General features: G+C 39.3%; 1 protein-coding gene across 6 annotated transcripts in view; it reads right to left on the bottom strand.

The window, feature by feature from the left end:
• sv (paired box protein shaven) overlaps positions 1-24,532 on the bottom strand; it is a 71,479-nt gene that overhangs the window by 3,383 nt on the left and 43,564 nt on the right. For all 6 annotated transcript variants that reach the window (XM_065305411.1, XM_065305413.1, XM_065305409.1 and 3 more), the window contains 5 exons: positions 16,760-16,925; positions 12,414-12,611; positions 5,707-5,972; positions 526-611; positions 213-432 (listed from right to left, as the gene is read on the bottom strand). In XM_065305411.1, the coding sequence (XP_065161483.1) occupies positions 213-432; positions 526-611; positions 5,707-5,972; positions 12,414-12,611; positions 16,760-16,925 (936 nt within the window). The remainder of the gene's footprint in view (positions 1-212; positions 433-525; positions 612-5,706; positions 5,973-12,413; positions 12,612-16,759; positions 16,926-24,532) is intronic.

Below are 24,532 nucleotides of genomic sequence, written 5' to 3'. Positions count from 1 at the left end.
AAATGGGTGTTGTTAAGGTATTATTTTGTTCCACGGCGTTGTTAATGCGCTTCATGCTGCTGTTTGATTTTATGATAATTGACATGCAGTTTTGTTCAATGACAAACTTCGAATTTACGTTTTTTAAATAAATAAGCAAATTAGCGGCCAAGTCAAACATACAAATATTCTACATGAATGCCAAAAACTAGTTTTAATTTGTGAGTACATACCTAACGATCCAGTCAAAGGTGGCGTGTACAAATTTTGTGAATTTGCCTGACTCATGGTGTTAATCGAATCGTAGATGTCGGCTGCCGAGCTAGCGACTCCGACGCCTGGAAAACTAGCGTGCGTGTCGTAGTATCCCGTCTGGCCCGGTTGGTTGCCCGTACCACCCAGTTCTGATAGCAGTTTGTGTTCGTCTTTAATGCTCCACTTACTGGACCACAACTGCAAGAAATCAAACGTTTAGTTTTCGAACAATCCAAAAAAGAGATGATGTTGACATATGCGATTGTAAGTTTTCAATGTTCAAAAACTTACATTCGAGTAGAGCTGATCGCCATTGTAGTGCGATCTCTGTCGTTTCAAATCATCCTCCGGATGTCCGTTGATATCTCTATTTTCATCTGCAAACAAACAAAATGTTACCGTTAAAGACCACATGCAAAAAGCAACATTAAATGTGTTTGTTATGCAAAAACGCATTAAGTGTGATTTGAAATATTTTGCAATAAAATGTCCATATGTCAATGTAATGCGAACAAAATTATCATTTTTCTGCTCAACGAAGAGGACAAAATTAATGTAATAAATCGCTACAATCAGTTGAGACGTAAAATCTGCACTCATAGAGTGCTATAGGAAAGCCCCATATGTCCCTCATCTTCCATGTTCATAAATCATGCCGCGTATAGAGTGATGACAAGTATTCGAGATGGCTTCATTTTATCAAGACCCCAAAACTAGAGTATCTGTTAATATTCAATCATCCAACATAAATATACTTCACATTAAAGAAAAAAATATTAATTCAGTAGAATAATTCGCTAGTATACAGACCAGTACATCAATTAAAATCTAAATAAAAGTTTTGAAAATTGAAACACCTAGTCTAAGTTAAGCTAATGTTCCGAGTCAGATGGAAGTGAAGTGCCTCTGTAAACATTGCTTGCCGTACACAATGGAGCAATGCCTCAACACATAGGTGCAGCAGCATGGTCGAGCTGGTCGATTAGGGCCTCGCGTATCGTCTCATCTCTCATCCGCGTTACGTCATTGTTCAGTGATTAATTGCGAGCGCAACTAATACCAAGCAAACAAGAACACCGTCCGCAGATATTTCATAAGTCGAATAAACCTAGCTCTCTCTAAATCTAGCCGACAACAGTCCGCCTCTTAGCAAAAATAGTTTCCATTTGCTGTGCTTGATAGTTAATTTCAAGAGAATAAATGTCCCGACCGGCGTGGCCACAATGACCACTGAGAGAACCTTCTGAGATCGTCTTAACTATTCCTAACTCTTCGTTGTAAGCATTGTTTCTGTATTCCACAAAGGATTGCGAAGGACACTTGTGGGGACCCACAAAGTTAGCTATAGTTCGAAAATGACCGGAAGGTGATGAAGAGAATTCTAGGTTGCGCCTGTTCTAAGAACTAAAGATGTATGATGCAACCCTTTTAACTAAGTATAAAAACAACCTTTGGCGTAGCTTATTTAACTATTTAATGCAATAATATGATGAATAAAAACTGATTCGGTGTTACATTTGAAAAACGTGCAATTTCATTGGAGCTGTGCAGTTGAATTCCAGCGGGAATATCATATATCACAAAATCTCTATTACTATTTATTGCCTATAGGCAGTGTTACCAGCAAACGCAATAACGATTTTGTATTCATTCCCGCCGTAATTTCGGACCTATATTGATGTATATTTTGCGTATTGTTGTGTTTGTGTTTCGGTGATGTTGGTTTAGTGGATGTCGCGATGTGGGTGATACACGCTCGAATGCTGGATTTCATAGACAATAGAGACAAAGCCGTTTTAACCCACTAACGAGAATCGGCACGGATATATTGAAATATTCATTAAAATCACGATCATGTGGCATTTCCATATATACGGACCTCGGGAATTTGCGCATGTAACATTTACAATTACAATTGATTCGCCAGCCATTTTTATATATTTCTATACAAATTGTTGGAAGAGATTTTTGATCAATTGTATATATATTTAACCAATGACTAAAAATATATTAACTGTGCAATGGTAAAGTTGTAATGGTAATGGTAATAATGTTATAAATCTAATAGAGGTGTCATAAATTGACTTAATCGAACATAAAAATAATTTGAACATTCGGACATTTAATGATTTTTTTTTGTTGGACATATTTCGATCATTTTTAAACCTACACCAGTCCATAATCCCATTATTCCATTTGATGTGATTTTATGTTTCATCAAGGCATTGTATGCCGAGATTTCCTTTTCTGGCATGCGCGCGTGATGCAGACGTATGCGCGGAATTGAATTCGCATCAATTCGAGAGTACATCAAATGGGGAAATGGGGTTGGCTTCGAATGGTCAACACTAACATAACAATGCCTCTGCGACTTAACATTACAACCCCATTGAAATCAACACCAAATGTTACACGAATTCACATGTTAGAGTATAATTTTGCAATAAACATTCGACCCTAAAGCTTGTCCAGTTAATTTAAAAACTGGATAAATAATAAATATAATCCAAAATTAATACTTTTTATGATTCTATTGGAATGTAAAAGTATATTTCAATACTACAAGCAGTATAGTCGATTTATTTTCGCAACGTTACCAACCCTAGTGCGTTATAATGCCCGACTACAACCGGGCAGCCCTAATAGCAACCTTCCACTAAAATCGCAACAACAGTTTCGACCGGATTCGGCAAGAGTGAGATAGCGACGCGGAGTCACTCAATTCCCAATGGACCAGTCAATATAATCGCAATAACGCAACCCCTAAACCACCCCAAATTCCGATCATCCTCTCGTAGTAGGCAATGCTGAGTGTCGACCTTAAGCCGACACTAAATTATAAGCCTGCGAGCATGATAGACTTATCACCTTTTCAGTATTTGAAAAAGAGTAGTTTTATCGTTTACTTTATTGAAACGAATAGTCTGCTGTTTTTGTACTGAACTGTGGAATATTTTATTCGATTGTGTTCGGTCTAGATATTGAACAATGTTAGTTTGTGATCTCTCAATAGATTGGAATGGATCCCGTGGGGCCGGCTGGCCAGTATTCCAACATCATCCGATTTCCACCGCGTCCATGCTCCGCGCCGACCTGGGTGCACAATACAGCGGCACCAAACCAATTAAAATCAACAAGCCGCGTTGTTTCCTCTATGCTAAATAGAATCAGTTGGAATTGCCAGTTTTTGCAATTCTTCTTACTGATATAACCTCAAAATATCAAATTTTAAATTACAAACACATAAAAGATATTTTTTCTCTGTCTCGTAATTTTTCCCTATTCTATTGATGTTTATATCAGTTACAAACGTTTATAACATTAAGGGTCCATTTTTTGCTCTCTGTCGGAGTGTGACGCAACTTCATTATAATAATATCTATTGTAGCAATGTTAGAGTCAGATGAACAACAACAAGTTGCGAACACATGCACCATTATTATACTTCACGGATAGTGAGCACTCTCCTTTCTTGTTTCGGTTGCTACTCGGGGGTTAGCGTTAGATGCATGGTCACCCTTTGCTCTACGCACGGGTTTATAGTAATGGCTTTTTATAGAAAGTTATACGATATTATAAAACCGATTTCTGTATGTATATATGTATGAGCAGTGTTGGAAAGTCGCAGGACCGTGAGATTTATATGAATTTCTATTTTGACAATTTGATACGGCAATTTAAGGGTGTTATTTATGGTATACACTTTTTAATTGAACACCACGAGGGATATTATGAAATTATATAAACATATTCTTGTACTTGAATAATATTCACGTATGGTGTGTGTATGATGTCACAATGAAGTTGGGATTTGATGTAGCCGCCAAGGTTGCAGGGAAAATCGCACAATGAAGGCCCAGTTTAGTTCGGAACTAGTGAAACGGAAGCCCGCCAACGGAGTTTGCGAGAAAGGCGAGCGACACAAGCGCCATCAGCGAGTTAATTAATGAATCAAAGAGAATTGTTATAGCGAGCAGCAGCAGCTTCACGGGCGAAACGTTTATGGTTCCGGAAGTTCGGTTCCGGCATCCGCGGACTTGTGAAATACATTCAAACCCTTGCCAGCAGTGCAAAACTACACCATCCAGTCCTTCAAAACCCTTCACGCTGTTTGCCACAAACGCATTGTGTCAACAGTCAACACTTTGTACTCCAACTTCAATCCGTACAGCTTTAAAATCAACTAAGAATTTTACATGAACGTATTTTGCATGGAAACAAAGCATGTGTGTTTTTCTTTTCTTTTCCTGTTATTTTTACGACTTATTTGTAGGTATAGTGTATGGCAATATTTTTTACATGGCAAGTATGAAAGAATATTGTGTGTTTTTCGCGCCGTTGGTGTGTATGTGTATGCATGTGCATTCATTCGTTCGAGGAAAATATGGCGCGACCGGGATGAATTTTCGTCGTTACGAGCGTGAAACGAGCGAGCGCCGCCGCCGCTGGCTGTCTGCGCGAGCAGCGAGCGTTCACCAGCGGGGGCTGTTTCACCCCCTGACCAATCAGCGCGGATGCGGTTTATGAAGACATCAAGCTCGTTGCTTAGCGACCGCAGCGATTCCCCCTGGCTTCAAAGCGGAGAGTATCCGAAACCATCGCCACCCCACACCCACCGCCACCACTGCCGTATTACGTCTACCGCCACCACCGCCTCCACAGATTGTATCTCAACATAATACACAATTTTATCGCACTCGACGATTTTTTCCCCAGCAACATCCATTCATCCAATTCTCTAGTTTTAAATAATTTGTAAGATAAAAATTTGATAAACCACAATTAGTCTCTATTAAATGGAGGTATTTGAATGGGAGCGGCAATTAACGGAAGGTTTTCAGTAGTTAGTTTCCGTTTGTGGAGTGGAGTGGAGTGGCAGGCGTGAATGATGAAGGCGTCCGCGCGTTTTCGTTAATTTACCTTTTCACTAATGCGTTCGCGCTCGCCGAGCGTCTAAATAGCGACGCCGCCGCCACCGAGAGAATCGCGCCACTATGTTCTAGCGATACCGTGACGCGCGCGCGAAGTTGTCGCCGTCGGAGAGATCTCATGCATCGATAAAATAGCGAAAAGCGATGATTATTAGCTGTGCGCCCATGACACGCCGCATATTTCATACTTGGAGCCCTCAGTTGGCGCTTTTAATAGTTTAAGTTTAAGTTTGCGCGCAGTTCGAAAGTGTTGAAGTTGTTGGAACCGTTAGTTGGAAAAGTTTAAGCCCACCTAAAAGAAAAACGACGTTTTTCGCGATGATTTATTACTAGAACAGTTGCGCGTTGATTTTTGTAGCTGGCACGAGCGCTTTAATAAATATTCATTAATATATAATTTAATGGATTGTTGAGCATACGCGCCAGTGCGAAAACTGACCGAAGGCGTTGACGAAAACGTTCGTGAAAACGTCCATGCCTACATCTAACCGTTGTAACAATATTTTCGAGTGTATTGTTCGCATTTGAATGGTACACTTACCGTGATCCTCGATTCGTTTCCGCTTAATGCTATTGCCATTCGGATCGTGCTGCAGTCCCAGAATGCCATTGATGCTATAAGCGCCCGAACGAGGTTCGCTGAGTTGAGTGGCTGGCGCGTGAGCGATGACCGACACTGGGCCGCCGCTCGGCGGCGTTCCGGTGCCGCCTCCGCCCGTATTCGTGCCGCCGCCACCACCGCCGCCGCCGCTCGTTGCAATGTGGTGTGCGTGCTTCGCCTTCTCCGCTGCCTTATTCCTTACGATCCTACAAAACAAACAAACAAGACGCGTTTTAATAATTGCGAACAATGGCGTCCGCCAACACCACTGATTCTCTGACAAACATGCAAACTTTGGTTTTAACAAAACATAAAGTGTACATAATGGTCGGACGCGCCGAGCATTAAAGGAATACAGTTATAAGTACTTTTAATTCCGACATCTTTGAGATTTACCTACTAGTGGCGGCTGAAAGTTGAAGCAGCTTTCAGTCTATAAAAGTCAACAGCACAACAAATCCCAGATATGTTGACAATGCGGCCCAGTCATTCAACAAACAATCCCGAAAAGATTACAATAGTTTAGGTCGATGGTTATACTTATTATTATACAGGTAGCATACGCTCCCATAAGCCTGATAATAAATATAAGTAGGTCTCGCCTATTATGAGAATGGTATATCGTTTTAATGGTCAGCAGTCATTGAAACTAGGGAGTCATATACCCATAGTACACAAATGAAGTCCTTCAGTAAAATCGGTAGTACACCCAGATTTTGGGACGGAAGCTTTTGGATTGCGGTAGTTAAGGACAGCTGGAGCCAGAGACCCCGAAGGAAACCCTCTGAAAACCGTTTTGTTTGTCTGCTTGTTGTTTGTGCTATTATTGTTGTACCTATTCGAGTGGAGTCCATAAGTGCTACCAGTCTATTAAAATGAAATCCCAACATCACCCCATATACAGGATGTAGCAAATTGAAAAATTCATTAAAAATTTATAATAAGACAACTCAAGTAAAATGGTAGGCAATAAAATTTTGTTTAAAGTACTTAGGCGATTTATATTATAATTTAAAATATTTAAACACCCTGTATAATTTGTTTTGAAACGTGCGTAGCTTTTCCCCTTGATGCGCTTTTTTGTTGTCGATAATGAATCGAAATAAATTTAAAGGTAAACTTATTATGTGAGCATCCAAATAAAGTGTTTTGAATAACTCCACAGGGGGTTAGTGCGAAAAGTGACACAAAGCCGCCACCTCGACGCGCATAAACTTCCTGTATCTCATACACACCTATATTTGCGAAGCGACTACCAATATTAAACTTTTTGTTCACTGTACGGATTCGTTACCATGCACAAAATGATCTCCGTGGTCGATCAAGGAAGTCTGCTTTCAACAAACCTCCACCGTATTTCTTACAATGTACAACACAAGAGTTTAATCTAATTAGTTTAAGATGTGCCCGCAGCGCATATGAATTACACCCTTTGCTAATAAGAGGAATCAATTTCGTAGCGCTTTATCCTTTTAATTTGGAGCTATCTACGTTATTGTTGTTTTCGCCAGCTCCCTACGCGACTATTTGTCACAGACGAATCAATCTGGGTAACAGATATACACGGAAAACATCACCCCCAATGCAATTTTGAGTTGTCGCGAGAAAGAGAATGCACACAATCCCCAGAGGTGTTTTTGATTATCATCAGTCGAGTGAATCTTTTGACTCGCCGCTTGGTACATTTTGCTAATGCTATCGATTCAAGTAAGTACTGATCTGAACAAAAGAAACACAATGTGAACATATTGAAGTAGCTCTTAGGCGACATATGGATATAAATAATTTTTAGAAAATAATTAACAAAATATTGAAATTTTATGCACTTGATCGATATTATTTTAACTTAAACTATTATTATGCCGTTATAATGGTATTAAATTCGGTTAACACAAAATGCCACTTTAAAAGTGTGCTGTTTGCCGACACGTGTTGCGATGTTGAGGGGGTGCGTGTGCAGTGCACGCGACCACGCCGCTCTTCGGAACATGCGATTGTTGCTGGCGTAAGCATAATGATCATCATCATCGCTATAGTAACCCAACGTTACAGCGAACTGAAATGAATCAGTATGCAATTCCACATTGCAATTCGTCTCGATATTGTCGCTCTATACGTTTGTAATGCACTCGAACGTCTGCATAAAAGCGTGCGAACGCCGCGAAGTAATCTCCTTTAGCCTAGCAAGTTGGAATACTCACGACGATTCGACGCACTTGGTCGAGCTTCGGCTTCATTCAAAGTTACACGGATGTTCAAAACGTATATCGTGTTAATATACTTTTTATTCGATTTACTTTTGGATATGCTCTAGGTGAAAAGTGATTTTTTCATTATTAACTGACCATATATTTAATAATTTCAAAGTAAAACACATAGAAATTTTGTTGTTGTTCTGTTTATTCATTCTTGCTGGCGGTTTTCCTACTCATGTAATATAAGAAATCATATAGAATATGCATCAAGAGATGTTGATGTGTGTGGTGTAAACATCAATTGACTAAAAGGGCAACTCCAAACCCCTACGCAACAAAAAATATAATCGGCCATCAAACAAAGTTCGTTTGCAACTGGAGCGGCACATCCGATGGGAAAGCGTAATGTGGGGAGCAATGAAAAATGAAGCTGCCATCAGAAATTTATACGAAATTGCTAAGCTATGGATGGCACGCGACCACAATTCGCGACGTCACTCAGTCACGTGCCGGGCGCCCACAACACGGTCGAAAATATATTGGACAAACCACCCTCTCAAAAAACAATATCTCACTATCCTCGCAAGCGCAGTACAATACAGACCACAAAGTGAGATTGGATAAGAATTTATAATTAGACAATGTATCATACATTTGCTCGTTTTGTTTAAAATTTTGAACTGATGTTAAATTTGGTATAAATTTTAAGTGTGAATATTCTCGGATAAACACTACCCTAATACAGAAAAAGCACAGATGCTTTCGGTTACTTACATACAATTATTTCCATCATTTTGCACTTCACCAACCCTCCTTTAGGGAAAATCCAACAAGACCGACAAACCAGATAGAATACTTGAAAAGAAACTGCAGCGGGTCGGATAAATAAGATGCATCGATGCGAATGGCGTAAGTAATGCCACTTTAAGCAATTTCATATCACACAGCACAAATATCGTTTGGCCTGACGCGCCGACGGAGGGTTGACTGCGCCCTTGTACTTATTCGAACACTTAATCTAATCATAATCATTTCGCAACACCCACCGCAGCAGAAAATAAATGCACTAACATCGTTATCTATGATTACGACGCGGCGACCCAGAATAGAGTAATAATTCATAATTAACCACCAGCCGCACGAGATACCGAACCGTGTGACGTTTAAATCACCATTAGCGCCTACTTTCGCACCTACTTGTGCAATTTCGGCGGCCGAACAAAGTTCATAACGAATTGGTTTTATTATAAATAATATACGCGCGGCGTTATTGTTTATGGTCAGCACTAGCTTGACGTAATTTAATGCGATTTAATACTCAAGTCGCACATCGATGCTAGATACACATACATACAGAACGGAAGCGTGTTCCTGGAAGGCAATTGAACGTCGCATGCATGTCGCTTGTGTCTCGCTCATGTCTTGGGTCAATAACAATCATGCACAGCAGCCGATAAGAGCATAACAAATTATGCAACGACCGAGTATAATAATTACAACGTGTAATATTGTGCAGATAAACGTAATGTTGCGTGCTGGATTATTATTTACGTTCAACATTCTTGGAGCGTTGAGTCGTGTGAGGTTGTCAATATCAGACTGAAACACTTTGTGCAAATTGTGTCAAAACCGTTTGTCAAACCTACGCTAAATGGAAATCTCTTTTCGAAATTTACGATATTAACAATTTGTAGTTATATGCGTATAATTTGATGTATTTCTTTAGATATTGTGCTTTTTTGTTTTTTCAAGGAGGAAACGGACATGACACCGACACAGAGAGAAAGCTCCGAGTAAGTTAAGGGCGCGTGGAAACAATAGCCGAAGACGTCGACAACGACTGTGTGGCGTTTTTATGGCTTGGCAATTAGGATGACGGAGATTCCAGGCAAGCGTGCGTTTTTTTCCCTCCGGCGTCGCCGTATGTAATCCGCGTCCATTCCGCGCCGCGCCAGTAACGATCTTTCGCCGTCTCCAGCGCATTAAACCATTACACGTGCAGCGCGCCGAAAGAAACGCGCGCGTGAAATTATTGTGGAGAATCGTGGGGCACGGAAAGTGCGCGCACATTCGAAAGGCATCGTGCCGGAGAGTTCCTAAGGAGGGAAACGCTTTTTGCGGTCGTCGTATCACCGCTACCACCGCCATCACGGCTGGCTCTCGCAAACGTCATTATCTTAACTTTTTGCCCCTCTTTTCGTCCTCTCATGCACTACAACAACCGACTTCCAGGATTGTATTCCTACTTTTTTTTATTGCCTTTTAGTTTTTCTATTCTGTTATGTTTTTTGGGCAGGATTTTACTTTGGCTTTTGTAGGCGGTGCTATTCTATTGAACTGATAGCCACTATATAAGAAAATATTCATCTACAATGTCTAAAAATCTATAATAAAACAGCTAAATATAAAAATAAGAAAGAAAAAAGTTGCTCATATGGCACTTTATTCTATTTCATTTCAATTATATCAGGCACATATTGTATGATCGTGAACGATTGGAATTTATAAGTAGTATCCCAGTGGGGTTTGAATGCTAGAACCCTGTACTCGGGTGGACTTGAAGTGGTCGCCCTAATTGAATGTAATCGCAGGACCCGCCGAAACCAAGTGGGTCGAGTTCGAGCTCCCGGCGGCGATTTGACACGTCGCGTTACAACCAGCCGAATTCCATGTGGGAGCTTGTCCCCTGGGGAGCGCATTCAGATTTGGCATTGTTCATCACTTATTTCGAATAATGCGTGTTGACGCTATCTGATCAAACGAACAAAAGTGACAACGTTAAAGAGGCCCGCGCACATCACACCCTCTTTCGATTAGCCACCCCAACAAACATATACTCCACCACTCGACTCGCATCGTAATCATCGCAATCATTTCTGATTAATAAAATAACAGATGTTTGATATTCACTCATCACTGCACACTTAAACATTGTGATTAATCAGTGATTTATGAATGACTAATCATTTACAATTTAAACATTTCAGCGCAATAAATTACACCGAGTACAATAGTTTTGGCAACAATAGGGAATGAAGTTGTTTGAATGCAGTAAGGTATTGCGCTGAAAATGCGAAAAAATAAACGCGAGAAAAAAAGAGTCAACATCGATTCCCATGTAAATCTGCTAGCGGTCCGCGAACGCAAGCCGAGCGTTTCCATCTTATTTCCACGGTCGCGTTTTGCAGGCTCGTCGAGCATCGACTAGTATTCTATCGTCTATAAAGCCGAGGTGAAACGCTCGACTGGGATGTGAGTATTCGGCTAGCAATGCGTTCAAAAGAGATAAGACAGGCGCTCGAACGGTTGTGTGTGTGTGTGTGTTGTGCGAACACAGTGGTAGCACTCATAGCCAAGGCGGATATCGGTTTGAGCTCGATTTCACGAATCTGAGAGTCAGCCGAGCGTTCCGGAACCGGTCTTTTCTCCTTCCTCCCTTATTGATTTTCTCATCGCCGTCGTCGTCGCTCCTTGCCGGGTTTGCTTGTGGCGTCTTAGGGGGGAAATAAGGGGAAATAAGGCGAGAAAGATCCCTAAGGTACCGCCGCCGCTGAAGCCGTTTTCCTTCACACATTGAATCCGGAGCCAAAAGGCAGAGCTACATTCTTTCCACACAAACAAAGGTATAAGCTATAGTGAAAGATAAAAAACGTCCCAGTGTTAGAATGTTGAGGAAACATATAAGGAAAATGATTAGAACAAAAAAAATTGCAAAAATCAAGCTGTCCAGTTAATATTCGTGGAACATTCGGTATATGGTGGATTTCTTAAACTAAGAAGGCTTTGCCGCGTGCCTCTCGCGTAAAATCGCCCACTTGATCGAACCCTTATAGAGAACCTCCACATCGCGCCACGCCAAAGCCAAACATTGGCTTTTCCATGGACAAAGTGAAAAAATGCGATAAACACGCGCGTAGAACGAAGACGGTATGACAGAAAAGAGGGAAAACTCTCGGCACGGCCCCAAGTTACTCGAGCGAATCCGCTGTTCCGATTATTTTGAGGGGCATCGGTTGTGCTAGCATAGCTGTAGCCGGTGTGCATTGCCATTGCTTGGTGTGGATTCCCGCTCGATTCCCTTTTATAATATCGCGCGCTCGACGCTTTCCTTTTCTTAACCCCCACTCTCCGGCAACACGCTACTAATGCCTTCAACCCCAAAGAAGAAGCCAGAACATTGGAACATTGGGACATCCTTTCGGTCGATTCCTCGCGCTATTTAAACTTTCTCTCCTCGCTCGCGCGACAAAAGGACACTCACACTCGTGCCCGCAACTTTTCTCTGTGCATCGCTCCGGGTGGAGGAAGCGTTAAGGCGGGCGTTTTATCATTTTTATTCACTACCGGAACATAAAAACCCAAAGATCTAGTTAAGTCAGGCTATCGTGCCCTGCAGGCGTTATGTTTTCCGGCGAAAAGCTTGTTTAACGCGCGAAAAATAGAGATGCTCACCTATTAATAGACGAAACACTGGGTACGTTATCTTGAGAGCAGATGCCTTCGGCGAGCAGTCGATCTCGGATCTCCCACGCAAACATCGTTGGGTTTTCACGCTTGTAATTCGCGATGGCGTCCACCACCGGTGGCGTTGCTACTTTTGGTTTTGAGCCGCCAATGACGCCTGCTTTGAAACTACCCGTTTCGTAATACCTGCAAAATAAAACAAAAGTAATTACATAACAAGTATAAAATTTATTTCAATAAAAAAAAAAGGTTTTGAGAAAAATTATGTGAATATACTTTCAGATTTGCACACTGCGCGTGGATTATTCAAATTTACGAGTATTGCAAACATTTTATTCACTGCTTGCAACTTTGGCCTCCGTGCCAACTCAACAACGAATGAATGTTGCACTGTTCCGACAGATTTATTGGTCATTTACTTTTCGCTGCGTCAATGCAACTATGATATAAATGAATATTTTTGACATATCTACGTTTAATTAAAATTTTATTACGTGCATTTTGCAATACCTCTTAAAAAAATGCTCGACGTTTATCTGAAGAATCTAATAATCTTCGTTTTATACAGCTAAGAAGTTTTTGAATGATTGATGCCGAAAGAATTGAGATGTCTCAAGGATAAGCGCATCCATTATGCAAATCGACAGCGTAATTGCTCTCGTCCAATCGCTCGTTGTGAAAATATGAAAATTTGGGCGCCCAAGGTGTTCACTCAATGTCGCGGCACGCGCGGCGCGCGCGGCGATCTCAGTTCGCGTGAGATTTTTCATGCCTTTTATTTCGTATGATTAGACGCGATGTTTGCGAGCGTACGTCGAGCGATAACTAAGCGGGAGCGTTTATACACAAGTTATAAATTCTGTATCGGTATAAATTTTCTTGCGGGATCGAACAATCATCCTAAATTACGTCCGTTAGATATTATACCAAGTGTTTTCCAAGTTGCATTTATTGAAATATAAAACTTTCTCTCCCAGCCATTCATGTGATAACCACCAAACTAAAACTTTATTTTATATTGTAATAACAAATACGTTTTTAATGAAGTAAAATTTACGAAAATAGTTGAGTGGGTATTTGGATCTGTTGATTAATCAGACGTAGTTGTTCGCCCGTGTGCGTCGGCAAGCTTGAATAAAAAAAGAGTGAAGTTTTCTTTCGCGAGTTGTTAACTCAAAGGTCCGGCCGCAAGGCGAGTCGAAAGCAGCAGGTAGCTTATTAGCCATTAAAACGCCGATATCGATACGACTTGCATGAGTCTCCTAAATCTAAACGCTACACGCTGGCTGCGAACGTCGAAAACCCAATGAGTGCTTTATACTTTGCCGGAACTTAATTCCCAGCTCAAATATACGAGTAATTTCTAATAACTAATAAACTCAGCTTTGAAATTCACTCAATTAATAACGCTTGTCTGCACGATTTATCATTAATTTTGACAAATCATTGATAATAATTGCTATTAATAAACTTCTTTTAGGTAAACAAACAGTGGGTCAAAATAAACAAAATTTTCATGCTAATTATTTTTTTCTTTTCTCATAGTTATTAACAAAATATTTTGTTAATCTGTCAATAGGTCTTATATAGCACAATTTCAACTTTTTTTGGATTTATTTTATTACTATACTTATCCAATCATAAAACTGCATTGTATGATTTTATTTTCAAGCTATTTGATTAATTTGTTTGCACCAGTCGGACGAGATATGCAAAGCACTGCGTAGATAATTTTTGCAAATTGATTAAAAGGCGCTTCTCGAGGAAACCGGGCTGTTATTTAACTTCGGTTGTATTTTACGAGCACTTTGTAAACTGGAACTTTTCTTTCGCTCGCGTACACTCCTCGCCGACTTGCGCAGCAAGGTTTCATCTATATTTGAGTTATTGTTACATGAATAATGCGCAAACGAAATATAAATCAGTCGGTGTTCGGTTACTCATTTTCCTTGTGCGCGCGCGCGTTTCTTATCTTTTTATCCACACAATCGGCGCTGCGCGCTGTGCCGACAAAAATAGAAAAACGCAAAAAGATGAAGATAATGAAATCCGCGACCGTCGCAGCAGCATTTATTAATTACGAGACATGTTTAACTGCGTCTACAATGTCCGCGATGCGCTGCACAAAGACGCTCCATGAATAATTGTGAATAATGACTTTGGGAGATATATACGCCGATTTCGAATTGATTTATCGTGTCGTAACTATGTCTTTCTAATTAGATGCTTTTTCTTTTGATTTTCACGTTAAAATAGAAAAAAATCCCTTTATAGTTTCGTGTGCAGTTAATAAATAATTAACCAACCGCGTACGCGTACTCCCCAGCGGGCGAATATCAAAGCTTTCAATCTGATGTATTATTGATGGCATTCAAGTGTGTTTCGCGTTGATGGAGGTTGCGAAGTTGATTAAAATGCGGTCGTATTAAAAGCCGGCAACCGCACGCAGCTTCCGAAAAGCCAATTATCATCATCGACGCGCGCACAGGGAAAACACATCAACGCTCAAACGTTCAAACAAATCCCACCGCCCGCCGGTATCAAAATCCATCATAATCAGCATAGTAATATCGTCCCCATGACCGGCCGCGACGCGATAAAGAAATGAGAGATGGGAGGGCGTGCGGCTGGAATCAACCCCTTGGTGTACGCGTGCGCCCCTGCACCGCATCAACTCGCTAATAAACAATAATTCAATTACAGCCGACACAGCAATGCCATAAAGGGAGTATTCTATATGCTCATAGCACAAAATACCAAAAATATTCGACTTGTCAAGCAATCACAAATTTTTTTTCGTTTTTCAAAAATTTGATAAAATCTATTATTTATACAAGTAATAAATAACTTATTTTGATATTTTGTATGACTTTAGGCAGTATGCAAAATTTATATTGTGAATTTGTCACAGCCACGCATTTTGCCGGATCGTGCTAGTTGATCCTATATTAAGGGTTGGTTCTTGGATGTGCGGCATACACATATTGGAATATATTGGCTAATGTGTTGCCGCACGGTATAAACAAGCAACCAGAATCACATTACGCCGCTTTAATCGAGTTATTCAACCCTCTGTGTGTGCCGCGCACCTCCGCCAGAACCGAAAGTGCACACAAAGGGATCTCTTGATGTACTTATACACTTATGGCAGTACTTTATATACGCTGCTCTCTGTTATACTGTCATCTCATGGGATGACTTGTGTCAGAATTAATTTTACGAGCTTATTCCACAAACAATATATTTTTGGATGTTTCAAAGTGGAAATCTATCTTTTTTATTATTGGGCATAAAAAATTGTAATATAATGAAGTATTAAAGTGTTTAAATCCAAATTAAAATTAAATGGTTCAGAAATTTCCAAAATATATAATTAGATTGTTGGTAAATTTTTTTGTGCATTTTTCACCTATTTTGCCGGGAAAATCGGCTTAACCTATGCCAATATCAAATAATGTATCATTTACTATTTTACGGATGGCTTAAATATAGTGTTTTTGAGAAAAATGCAATTTTCTATTCTTGGTATAGAAAAAACTAGAAATATTTTGAAGATTTTGTAAAATATGATTTTGTTTGTGATGAAAATTTCTCGTTCGTATTGAATGCAATTGCAGTAGAATGGCAGCGTGTGCAGACAAAGAAAAATAGAGGTCGGTTTCACTGAATTCAAAGTACGAACGCGCCTGAATGGGAACGAAAGAGAGTTAGTGCGCAGTTTAGTGAAGTTGGCGAAAAAAGTGAAAAGCGAAAAGCCGGCGTGCGGCCGGAACTCGTCGAGAAAAAATATGATAAATGTAATAATAGCCGCATGCGGTCTTTTCGGTCATATAAAATAATGTGCGTAACAGCATGTACGTTCCGCTCGCAGTGATGGTTTTTCTTTTTATGCGCATTTCTTTTTTTCTGTGGACGGAAATTCGGCAAGCTGCCGCCGGGTGCCAACAGGGTGGCGAGCATTCCAGTGGTAGCCGGAGCTGTGTACTACATGCACTCCACACTACACCACCAGCGGGGAAAATCTAGACAAGTGGAATGGGAACCAAAAATAAGTGCAGCCGAAAAAAACGGCCAAAGGAAAAAGGGAAGATGGAGAAAGAACGGGAAAACATTATCAGCAGGTCGTATGATCGTGTTAGTTGAATGTGCGGCGCGCTTTCCGCTCAGCGTGAAACGGAATAAGGGGCTTTTCTATGAATCCACGCGTTGCGAGTTCTTTTTTAGATTCCATTGCGTCTTATAATTACATTACACAAGGCAATTTTTGGCGTTAAAATGTTTCGTTAATTCAGTTGTGGCAAATTTTAAGTAATAAATATTTCAACTTTGCTTACCTTGATAAAATTTTGGAAACGCATCCGTGCGACACCCTCAACTGACGGGAAATGTCGCACGGTCTGACCCCGTTGTGCGCCAGCTCGACGATCCGCTGGCGCACCACGTCGGGCAGCGGTCGCCCGTTCACAAACACCCCGCCTAATTGATTTACGCCACCATGACCTGAAACACGAAGGAAGCACACAGCATGTAAGGATCTGTCCACTGATTCATTAAACATTACCATTACAAAAAAAGTTTAGAACCGAAAAAACACACAACATTCACACAACAAAAGAAATGGGATACAAAAGAAAATAAAAGGTTCACAATTAAAAAAAAAAACCAAGTGGATTAGAAAACAAAATTTACATTTTGAAAGTAATTAGTCACTTTGTACATGATTAAAAATATTTTAATGTAATTTTCATGTTGTGGCTGAAAATATGTATAATCAAGTTATGTGCATATTGAACGGAATGTAGTTTCGAGCCTCTTGTTACCAAACATGCCGCAATTGCCGATTAGATATTTAAATGTAATTTTACTCGAATGTAATTAATTGCCGGAGACATTTTTAATGCGGCAATAAGCAAACAGCGCAATATCAATCACTATGCGATTCTTTTTCGCCGCAGAGTAATTACTGCGATGTGAGTCGGTGAGTTTACTGCTCCTTAATCCTGCACATTGTGCTAGCTAGTTATTTACCTCGGCGGCGAAAATATTAACGCCAAATATAGCAGGCAATAAAACGCTTACATTAATTTATATTATGCATTAGAATGGCTAAAACTAAAGGCGCTGTGCGTCGTGATTACAGGTGTGGAATTCCAGCGGCAATTCAAAGGAAATCAATTTGCTAAAGCAATTTGGTGAGTCACTCTTTAATTGCACAATTAATATAAAATTGTATATTTTTGATTTTACGTGTAAAATAAAGGATTTGACATGATTTACGTCTAAAAAGATAAAAATTAACACTTTTAAAATTGATTTGGGTTTTGCCATTATACTTTTTGTTTCACGAGATCAAGTCAAGTGCAATTAAATTAATCAATTTAAAATGGTAATACGCAAAATACAAAATTTAAAATACGCGGATTGTATCAATGTATACTTGCATACTTCGCTATCTAAAATAAATTTTAGAAATATTTTTAGAGTATAAGAGAAATCAAACGTCAATAAATCAAGTAATTTGACTTAAGATGCAGTAATTAGTACTGGTTTGTAATTGACTGCACCCGAAGCTTGCAATGTGAGTATATTAATATTGATTTATATCGTTTTTGCATATATTATTCAATTACACTCAAGTTTTTCTCGACCGTTAGCTAGTAGGTAATATTAATAATAGACGTGCGTTCATTTTTCTGTATTATTAACATTGCTTGGAGGCATACTAACCTCTTCAGAGAAAATATTGGGCAAATTCTGCATAATTGAAAAATTAACATTTTTACATGTAACTCGCGGTACAAGCATGCAAAGAACAAAAAATGCATTATCAAGTCCAGCGTTCATAAAAGTGGCTCACGGCATGCAAAGCAAAATCAAGATTTATGAAAGCGACGCCGGCGTAAGTACACCTTGTATTATTCCGTAAATTACGAGTTTATCTCCAGCGGATTTATGCGATGCGTAATTGCAATTGATAATATTTTATTAAATCGTCCCGCTGACTTTATTTATTGCTTTTTAATGCATTCGGATCGCTGGTTTTAATCTGCGCGCAACTATTTTAGTTAATGTCTGATATAGAAACATTAGCGAATTAAAAAATGACTTCTAACGTCGTCTATCGGCACATGTCGTCCACGTGTCTAGATCATAACGACACGTGGCGTATGACTCTCTTGCTTTTTTCGTAGTGTTTCAACCCTCTGGGTCTCATACCACCTACGATGAAAAGTAATCGTATGAAAACACACAATGCACTTCCGACCATAATATTTGCTGTGCACGCGTTGTCAAGTTCAAGTTCGATTCGACAATGTGATAAAAACCGCAGTGCACAAAAGAGATGAAACATTCATCCAATAATAGTGTATTCAAAAGGTAAATATAAAAATGGGTCAATAATGCACTTTTTATGTTATTGCATTCATGATTTTATATTCTCATCCGTCAAATATAATTACCATTATCATTACCAATATCAAAATAATACAATTAAATTTTTATTCAAAATTTTGATTTTTTTCTTTTTTCTTCTGTTTTTAAAATGCTCATACCAAGATCAAAAATTTGTACCTATGGTGTGGAAGTGTAAAATTAGTGTTGCTACTATTAATACCATAATATCATCTTTCACACATGTGCGTTGCGATAGTTAAATTTATTGAAATTACAAGAATTGCCCTTCCTTGTAATGTCTACAAGCACAAAGGGATGCACTGTCTACCAAGTTCCGTAGCAGTTAGTTAACTCCACTACTCGTTGTGCCTCATCCTTACTTACATCTACACAACTAATTGGTGGCTAACTATAGATTAACGAAACTATTGCCGGCACCGCTCGGCTATTTAGTTTAAAGCTAAGATTCGCCTTCCCTCTTCATCTTCGCGTTCGCCTCACGTCCACGAGGGAATCCGCACTGGCACACGAAGCCGGCGGAATATCGAAGATGCAGCATGATGGTTAAATGCCCGCTGCCCGATGTCCCAGATGAGGATGAATTGTTTCATGGCGGCGGTTATTTGTTAAGTGCACGATAGAACACAGCGTGTCGCCGCTCGTAAACAGGGTGGTCTGATATCTCTTTGCGCATGAAAACCGTTCTTATCTCCGGACATAATATTAAACGCTTCTTCAACAAGAACAACTAGAATTAAAACTTTTGTTCCAATTGGAGGCTATAGTACAGTTGTATGTCGCAACATGACCAGCGAAAAAAAAAATAATTAAAATTTAGTTTGTCTTCGTTATTATTAATGTAGATGCATGTTAACATAACATATAGATAAACGCACATAAACGTATAATGCGTAAGATGTTTTTTTAATTGTAGTTCCATTTCCCGCAATAATTTATTTTAGATGACCAGTTCTTAAATTACAATTACGCACGTTTCTAAACAACTAAAACGCGCCTAGCTAAAATAAAACTAAAGTAGGTTAAAGAAGTGATAGGAAAAGCTAATTTAGGTAGCCTCGTGTTACTGCGTGCGTTTATAGGTATTATGCGTAATGAGGTAATGAGAATAATAAGATTTAAGATGTGCTCGGCTTTTTTGTATCAGAGCGCCGTTTTCTGACTTTTTAATGATATTACGAAATGTTAATAACAACATGTGAGTGCATTAATAACGCTATAGCCTACAAATGTTGTTCGAAATGTGTGATGACACAAACGCTGTTGGTGCTTTTCTTTTGCCTGCTATTGATACACAATTGCTGATTGCACCTTGATTAAGCCACACACATCTATCCAAACAGACTAATATCGATTGCATTAAACTAATTTACTTCTAAATTATAGCCGAGAGTAAAGAAATTATATGACATGCTAATAATTTTATATTGGTGCTTCTCTCCATTCATATATCAAATGCTTAAATAGTCGTTTCATTGAATTGCCGTATGTCACGTTTTCGTCACCAAATCTCACATCTTATCAATGATCTTATCACTTGGACCCATCACAGCAATATATATTCCATTTGCCCCTTGGTTGTGCCGCTCAGTGAGCTTAAAGCTTTAGTGCTGTATGCTTCAAATTACACGCATGTAATAAAGCTTAGCATGTAAGCCGATAAGAACAGATAAACATCCAAACAACAAGTGTTCAAGTACCGGCTACTTATGTTACAAAGGGGTGGCATACGAGTGGTGTGCGTGTTTGCACTTCACCACCTATTAGATCTCTAATCATTTATTAATCAACACATTAATATTTTTTTAGTTTAAGTTGGATTTTATGTGATTAATTTTTATGTAGCTATTAATGTGCTAAAATATATTTATTTTGGTGTAAAAAGCATTTTGGTACAATTGAAAATTTTTGTAAATAAATATGTGTTCCGACGGAAAGCATCGCACATGTTTCAATATATTTTGCTATCATTATCACAATGATTACCTACAACGATTTGCGTTCGTTTTAGGTAGTTTATCGAGTGGTTCCCGTTGGATTAATTAATAATATGTTATCGATGAATTTTTATCTTTGTTTACTTCCTACTGACACTCTCTTCATTATATCAACATTATGATCAAATTCGGTTGTATCAATATGTGAAATATTCATAATTTTCTTACAAGTGTAATATTCCATCATATTTTGATTGTAGCGGTATGCAGTTGAGAGGTCCATGGCCGCACCCGATGGCCTCAATGATAGTAGCGTCGCCAAACTCGCGGTTTCCAGGATTCGCCGCCGCCGCCAATGAATAAATGTTTTCGCACTTAACTATCTTTGTTTCCACACGAAATAACACAAATTAATAAGAATAAATTGCCATAAATTATAATTCATTGATAATGACACTTTTGTTCTTAATTAGAGAATTAATTGTCCGTTTGAATCACATAAAAGTACACATTTAATCCCACACGTGTTAAAATCACTGTTTAATAATATTTTTTGTCCTGAAATTCTGTCTAAAGTAAAGTTTATATTTTTCAAATTTGAATTTTTAAATGTCACCGCTGCATTTTCGTTTGTTTATAATTGTAGGTTTTGGATGCACATTATTTTTAATTATGAAGATTTTAAGTTGTGATTGTTGCCTTTGTACTGGTTTATGACTAGATTCGTTTCGGATGTTTGCGCGTACTGAGATTGCAGTGATTTTGCAGGTAGTCGCAACGCGGCGGGCGCGATGAGATAGGCGTCGCGACGCGTCGAGTGGCAGCTCGGACGCCGGACTAGTGACACGCGTAAACGCGCTCGGGGGTTCGTCGCGATGCGATGCGATGCGCTGGCTGGGTGATTTCGCTCACGTCTGCCCGCCGTTTCGCCCGTCGTGCCCCCAACGGCGTGTGCATGTGTGTGTGCGTGTGCTATTCTTGCGGGGCGGAGTCACGGCCGAGGAATTGTCACGGCGGTTTGGAAAGTCAACCCGCTTTACGGCACACACTCGCGAAAGCTCCGATATACCTATACGTGTGAGCAGAGGAGCACATCATGCAAATAAGAATAGAGAGGGAATAGGGTATGAAATTGCATGAAATTGTATGAACAACTTTTCTCAGATAAGGCTAACTGTTAGCATAAGGGAGGATGAAAAAGTGTTTGGAAAACTTTGGAAAACTTAGTATTTTTGTTTTAAAAATCTAAATATAGATGGAATTATTGATTCATTATTACATTTTTTAATATTCAAATAAATTTAAATAAAATTCAGATTTTTATATAAAAATTTAATTTTTAATCCAAAAATTAAAGTTATGGTTCATAATATTTGATTTTCGGGATGCTGGATGTTCATTTTCACTATTTCTACATTCCGGCATTCGACGTGGTGCACAGTGGAATGCCGGCTGTCGGTGAAGCTCGATCTCGGCGCACGGGTATAATTGAGAATTAGCGCGCATGTGCGTTCGGCCAAAGTGCACCCCCTGTTTTTGAAATGCCCACCCCGAGCAGCGCGCTGGTGTGGATTGGTGGTTGGCTCGTTATGAAAATGACGCTTGCGCTCCGCGCGCAGTTGCACACCGCCGAGATAGGCGGCGAACGGCGGCGGAACGCTTCCTAATGCGATTTTTCGCCTAATTGCCAAAGCGGTCGGAACCGCCGACGCATCAACCGCCGGCATTAACAACCACTTCGCTTTGATCCCCAGCCTTATCAACAAATGAATCACGCAATCCACATTTTTTTAATAGAACCAAAACGAATAATACCTACTGATACTACGACAAAACAAAAATATTTATCAAAATTGTGCGTATTTTTAATTATTTTTTTAACATAACCTAAAAATCTAAGAATTGAATTGATATACTGAAATATATATCAGGTATATTTGAATTATTTAAAACAAGGACGATTTTCCATTTGTGTATACAAATTCACCGCATATCGCACACTTATGTTTGGCATTACCCTCCAAAAAGCTTCACTCCATAGAGCTACGCATCTATATGAATAATAATAATTTCCCGGCCGAGAAAAGCAAAAGGCCACAAGAGAAATAAAGACATCAAGCAACAGAGACGACAGGAGCGCGTATTAGGGAAATTTTCGAGTAAATGTATGCATATGTAGCCAAAGTGGATGGCATCACGCTTTGATCTTCACAAAGGATAAAACCACATATCGCATAATACATGCTCATTCGTATATTCAATGTACTGCTGGCTGTCGTCGCACGAGTCGCCTAATATTCATATTCCCGGCAAAAAAGACGTGTTCTTTTTCTAATATACTCAATTCGCATTTACATCCACATTCCGCACAAGCCTATAATATACACTATACACAGTACACCTACATATCCAGGAAGAAGAGTTACAAATGATATAATGTTGGTTTTAGAGTGCGCGCTGCGGATAGATGGATAGATGGTGATTTATGTCAAATTCTTAGATGAAAAATAAACAGTGAGAAAATTTGATAAATTGATACAGCTTTTGTTCCTGTCCATGTTTCTCATATCATTATGTTGCTTATATTTCATTAATACCGCAAAAATTTTTGCTTGGTAAGTGGGTTGTTAGTACTTAGCTAAGTTAATTTTTGACCACGTTTATTTAGTGAAGTTGTTCTGTTCTTTTTTAGCTTATGTTATTAACCTTGTCGTACAGCGACAGGAGGAAATAAAAACCTACCGCGGCGGTTTTGAGCAGCGAAGAAAAAAGCGGCGAAATGACGGCGATAAATCTGCCTGAGAAATGATACTAATTTATTTGGCAATTCCAGTGAAAAGCGTTCGGTTGAGCCCGCGCCCAAACCCCTCGTCTTACTTATAGCGTGGCGGCAGCTTTCTTCGCTGCTTCGCTATTATCCTTCCCACTGCAATGCACCCTCGCCCCCGTCATAATCCTACAAACTGCAAACTTCCATTTTCTTCTTCATTCCTGATCTATGTTCACAGTACAAGCCACAATTCAAATATTATAACATTTTGTGTCGCACAATGCGTAGTTATTTCATTTGTTTATTCAATAATTTACACAAATCTTTCTTTTTTTAATTTTTGAAATTTTGAATTTTGAATTTTGAAAATTTGATTTGCTTGATAAAATATGACATTGCTAAAATAATATATAGGTAGTTCCATACAAGGCCAGTCCAGCTGATCGCTGATGTTGATATTCATTTTTGAATACCTGCATGTTTCACTTAGATAAAAACAAAAACGTGTGTCCATGCCCACAGGAGGACTCCCATGTCAAAGAAGCGAGATTGTTATATGATACACACACTTGCATCTCGCCATACTGATTCTTATTACGTGTTTACGTTTGTGATATGCTTGTGTAATCGTAATGAGTTCGTTCCGTAACCGATACCTGTGAGTATGGATTGTCATCGATACCTACCATACACGTTGGACTCGACTTGTTCGAGAATCTATATAGATATAGTGGGAATGAATGAATTGCTTCATTCACAAAATTCGATTCCTTCGAGCAATGAGACAATTGACCACTTCCTTAAGGTTTTTCTGGAACTGGTGTTTTTACTCAGCAAATTAGAAAAAAGTTAACCCGGATATTGTGGGCAGTGTAGGAGGAGTTCAGCATTGTGTCAACACGAATGTAATTTTGCGTCTTAATGCGCATCTAAACGTTTCCATTATAGTTTCGAATTGATTTCGAAAATGATTTCCGTTATGTAGC

Source organism: Atheta coriaria, unplaced genomic scaffold, assembly GCF_025399875.1.
Source record: "Atheta coriaria isolate IRGN ID8LTWV9N9 unplaced genomic scaffold, Caltech_Dcor_3.1 hic_scaffold_6_pilon, whole genome shotgun sequence".
Taxonomy (NCBI): domain Eukaryota; kingdom Metazoa; phylum Arthropoda; class Insecta; order Coleoptera; family Staphylinidae; genus Dalotia; species Dalotia coriaria.
Note: the sequence above shows the minus strand (reverse complement) of the source record. Positions and strands in the feature narration are given on the sequence as shown.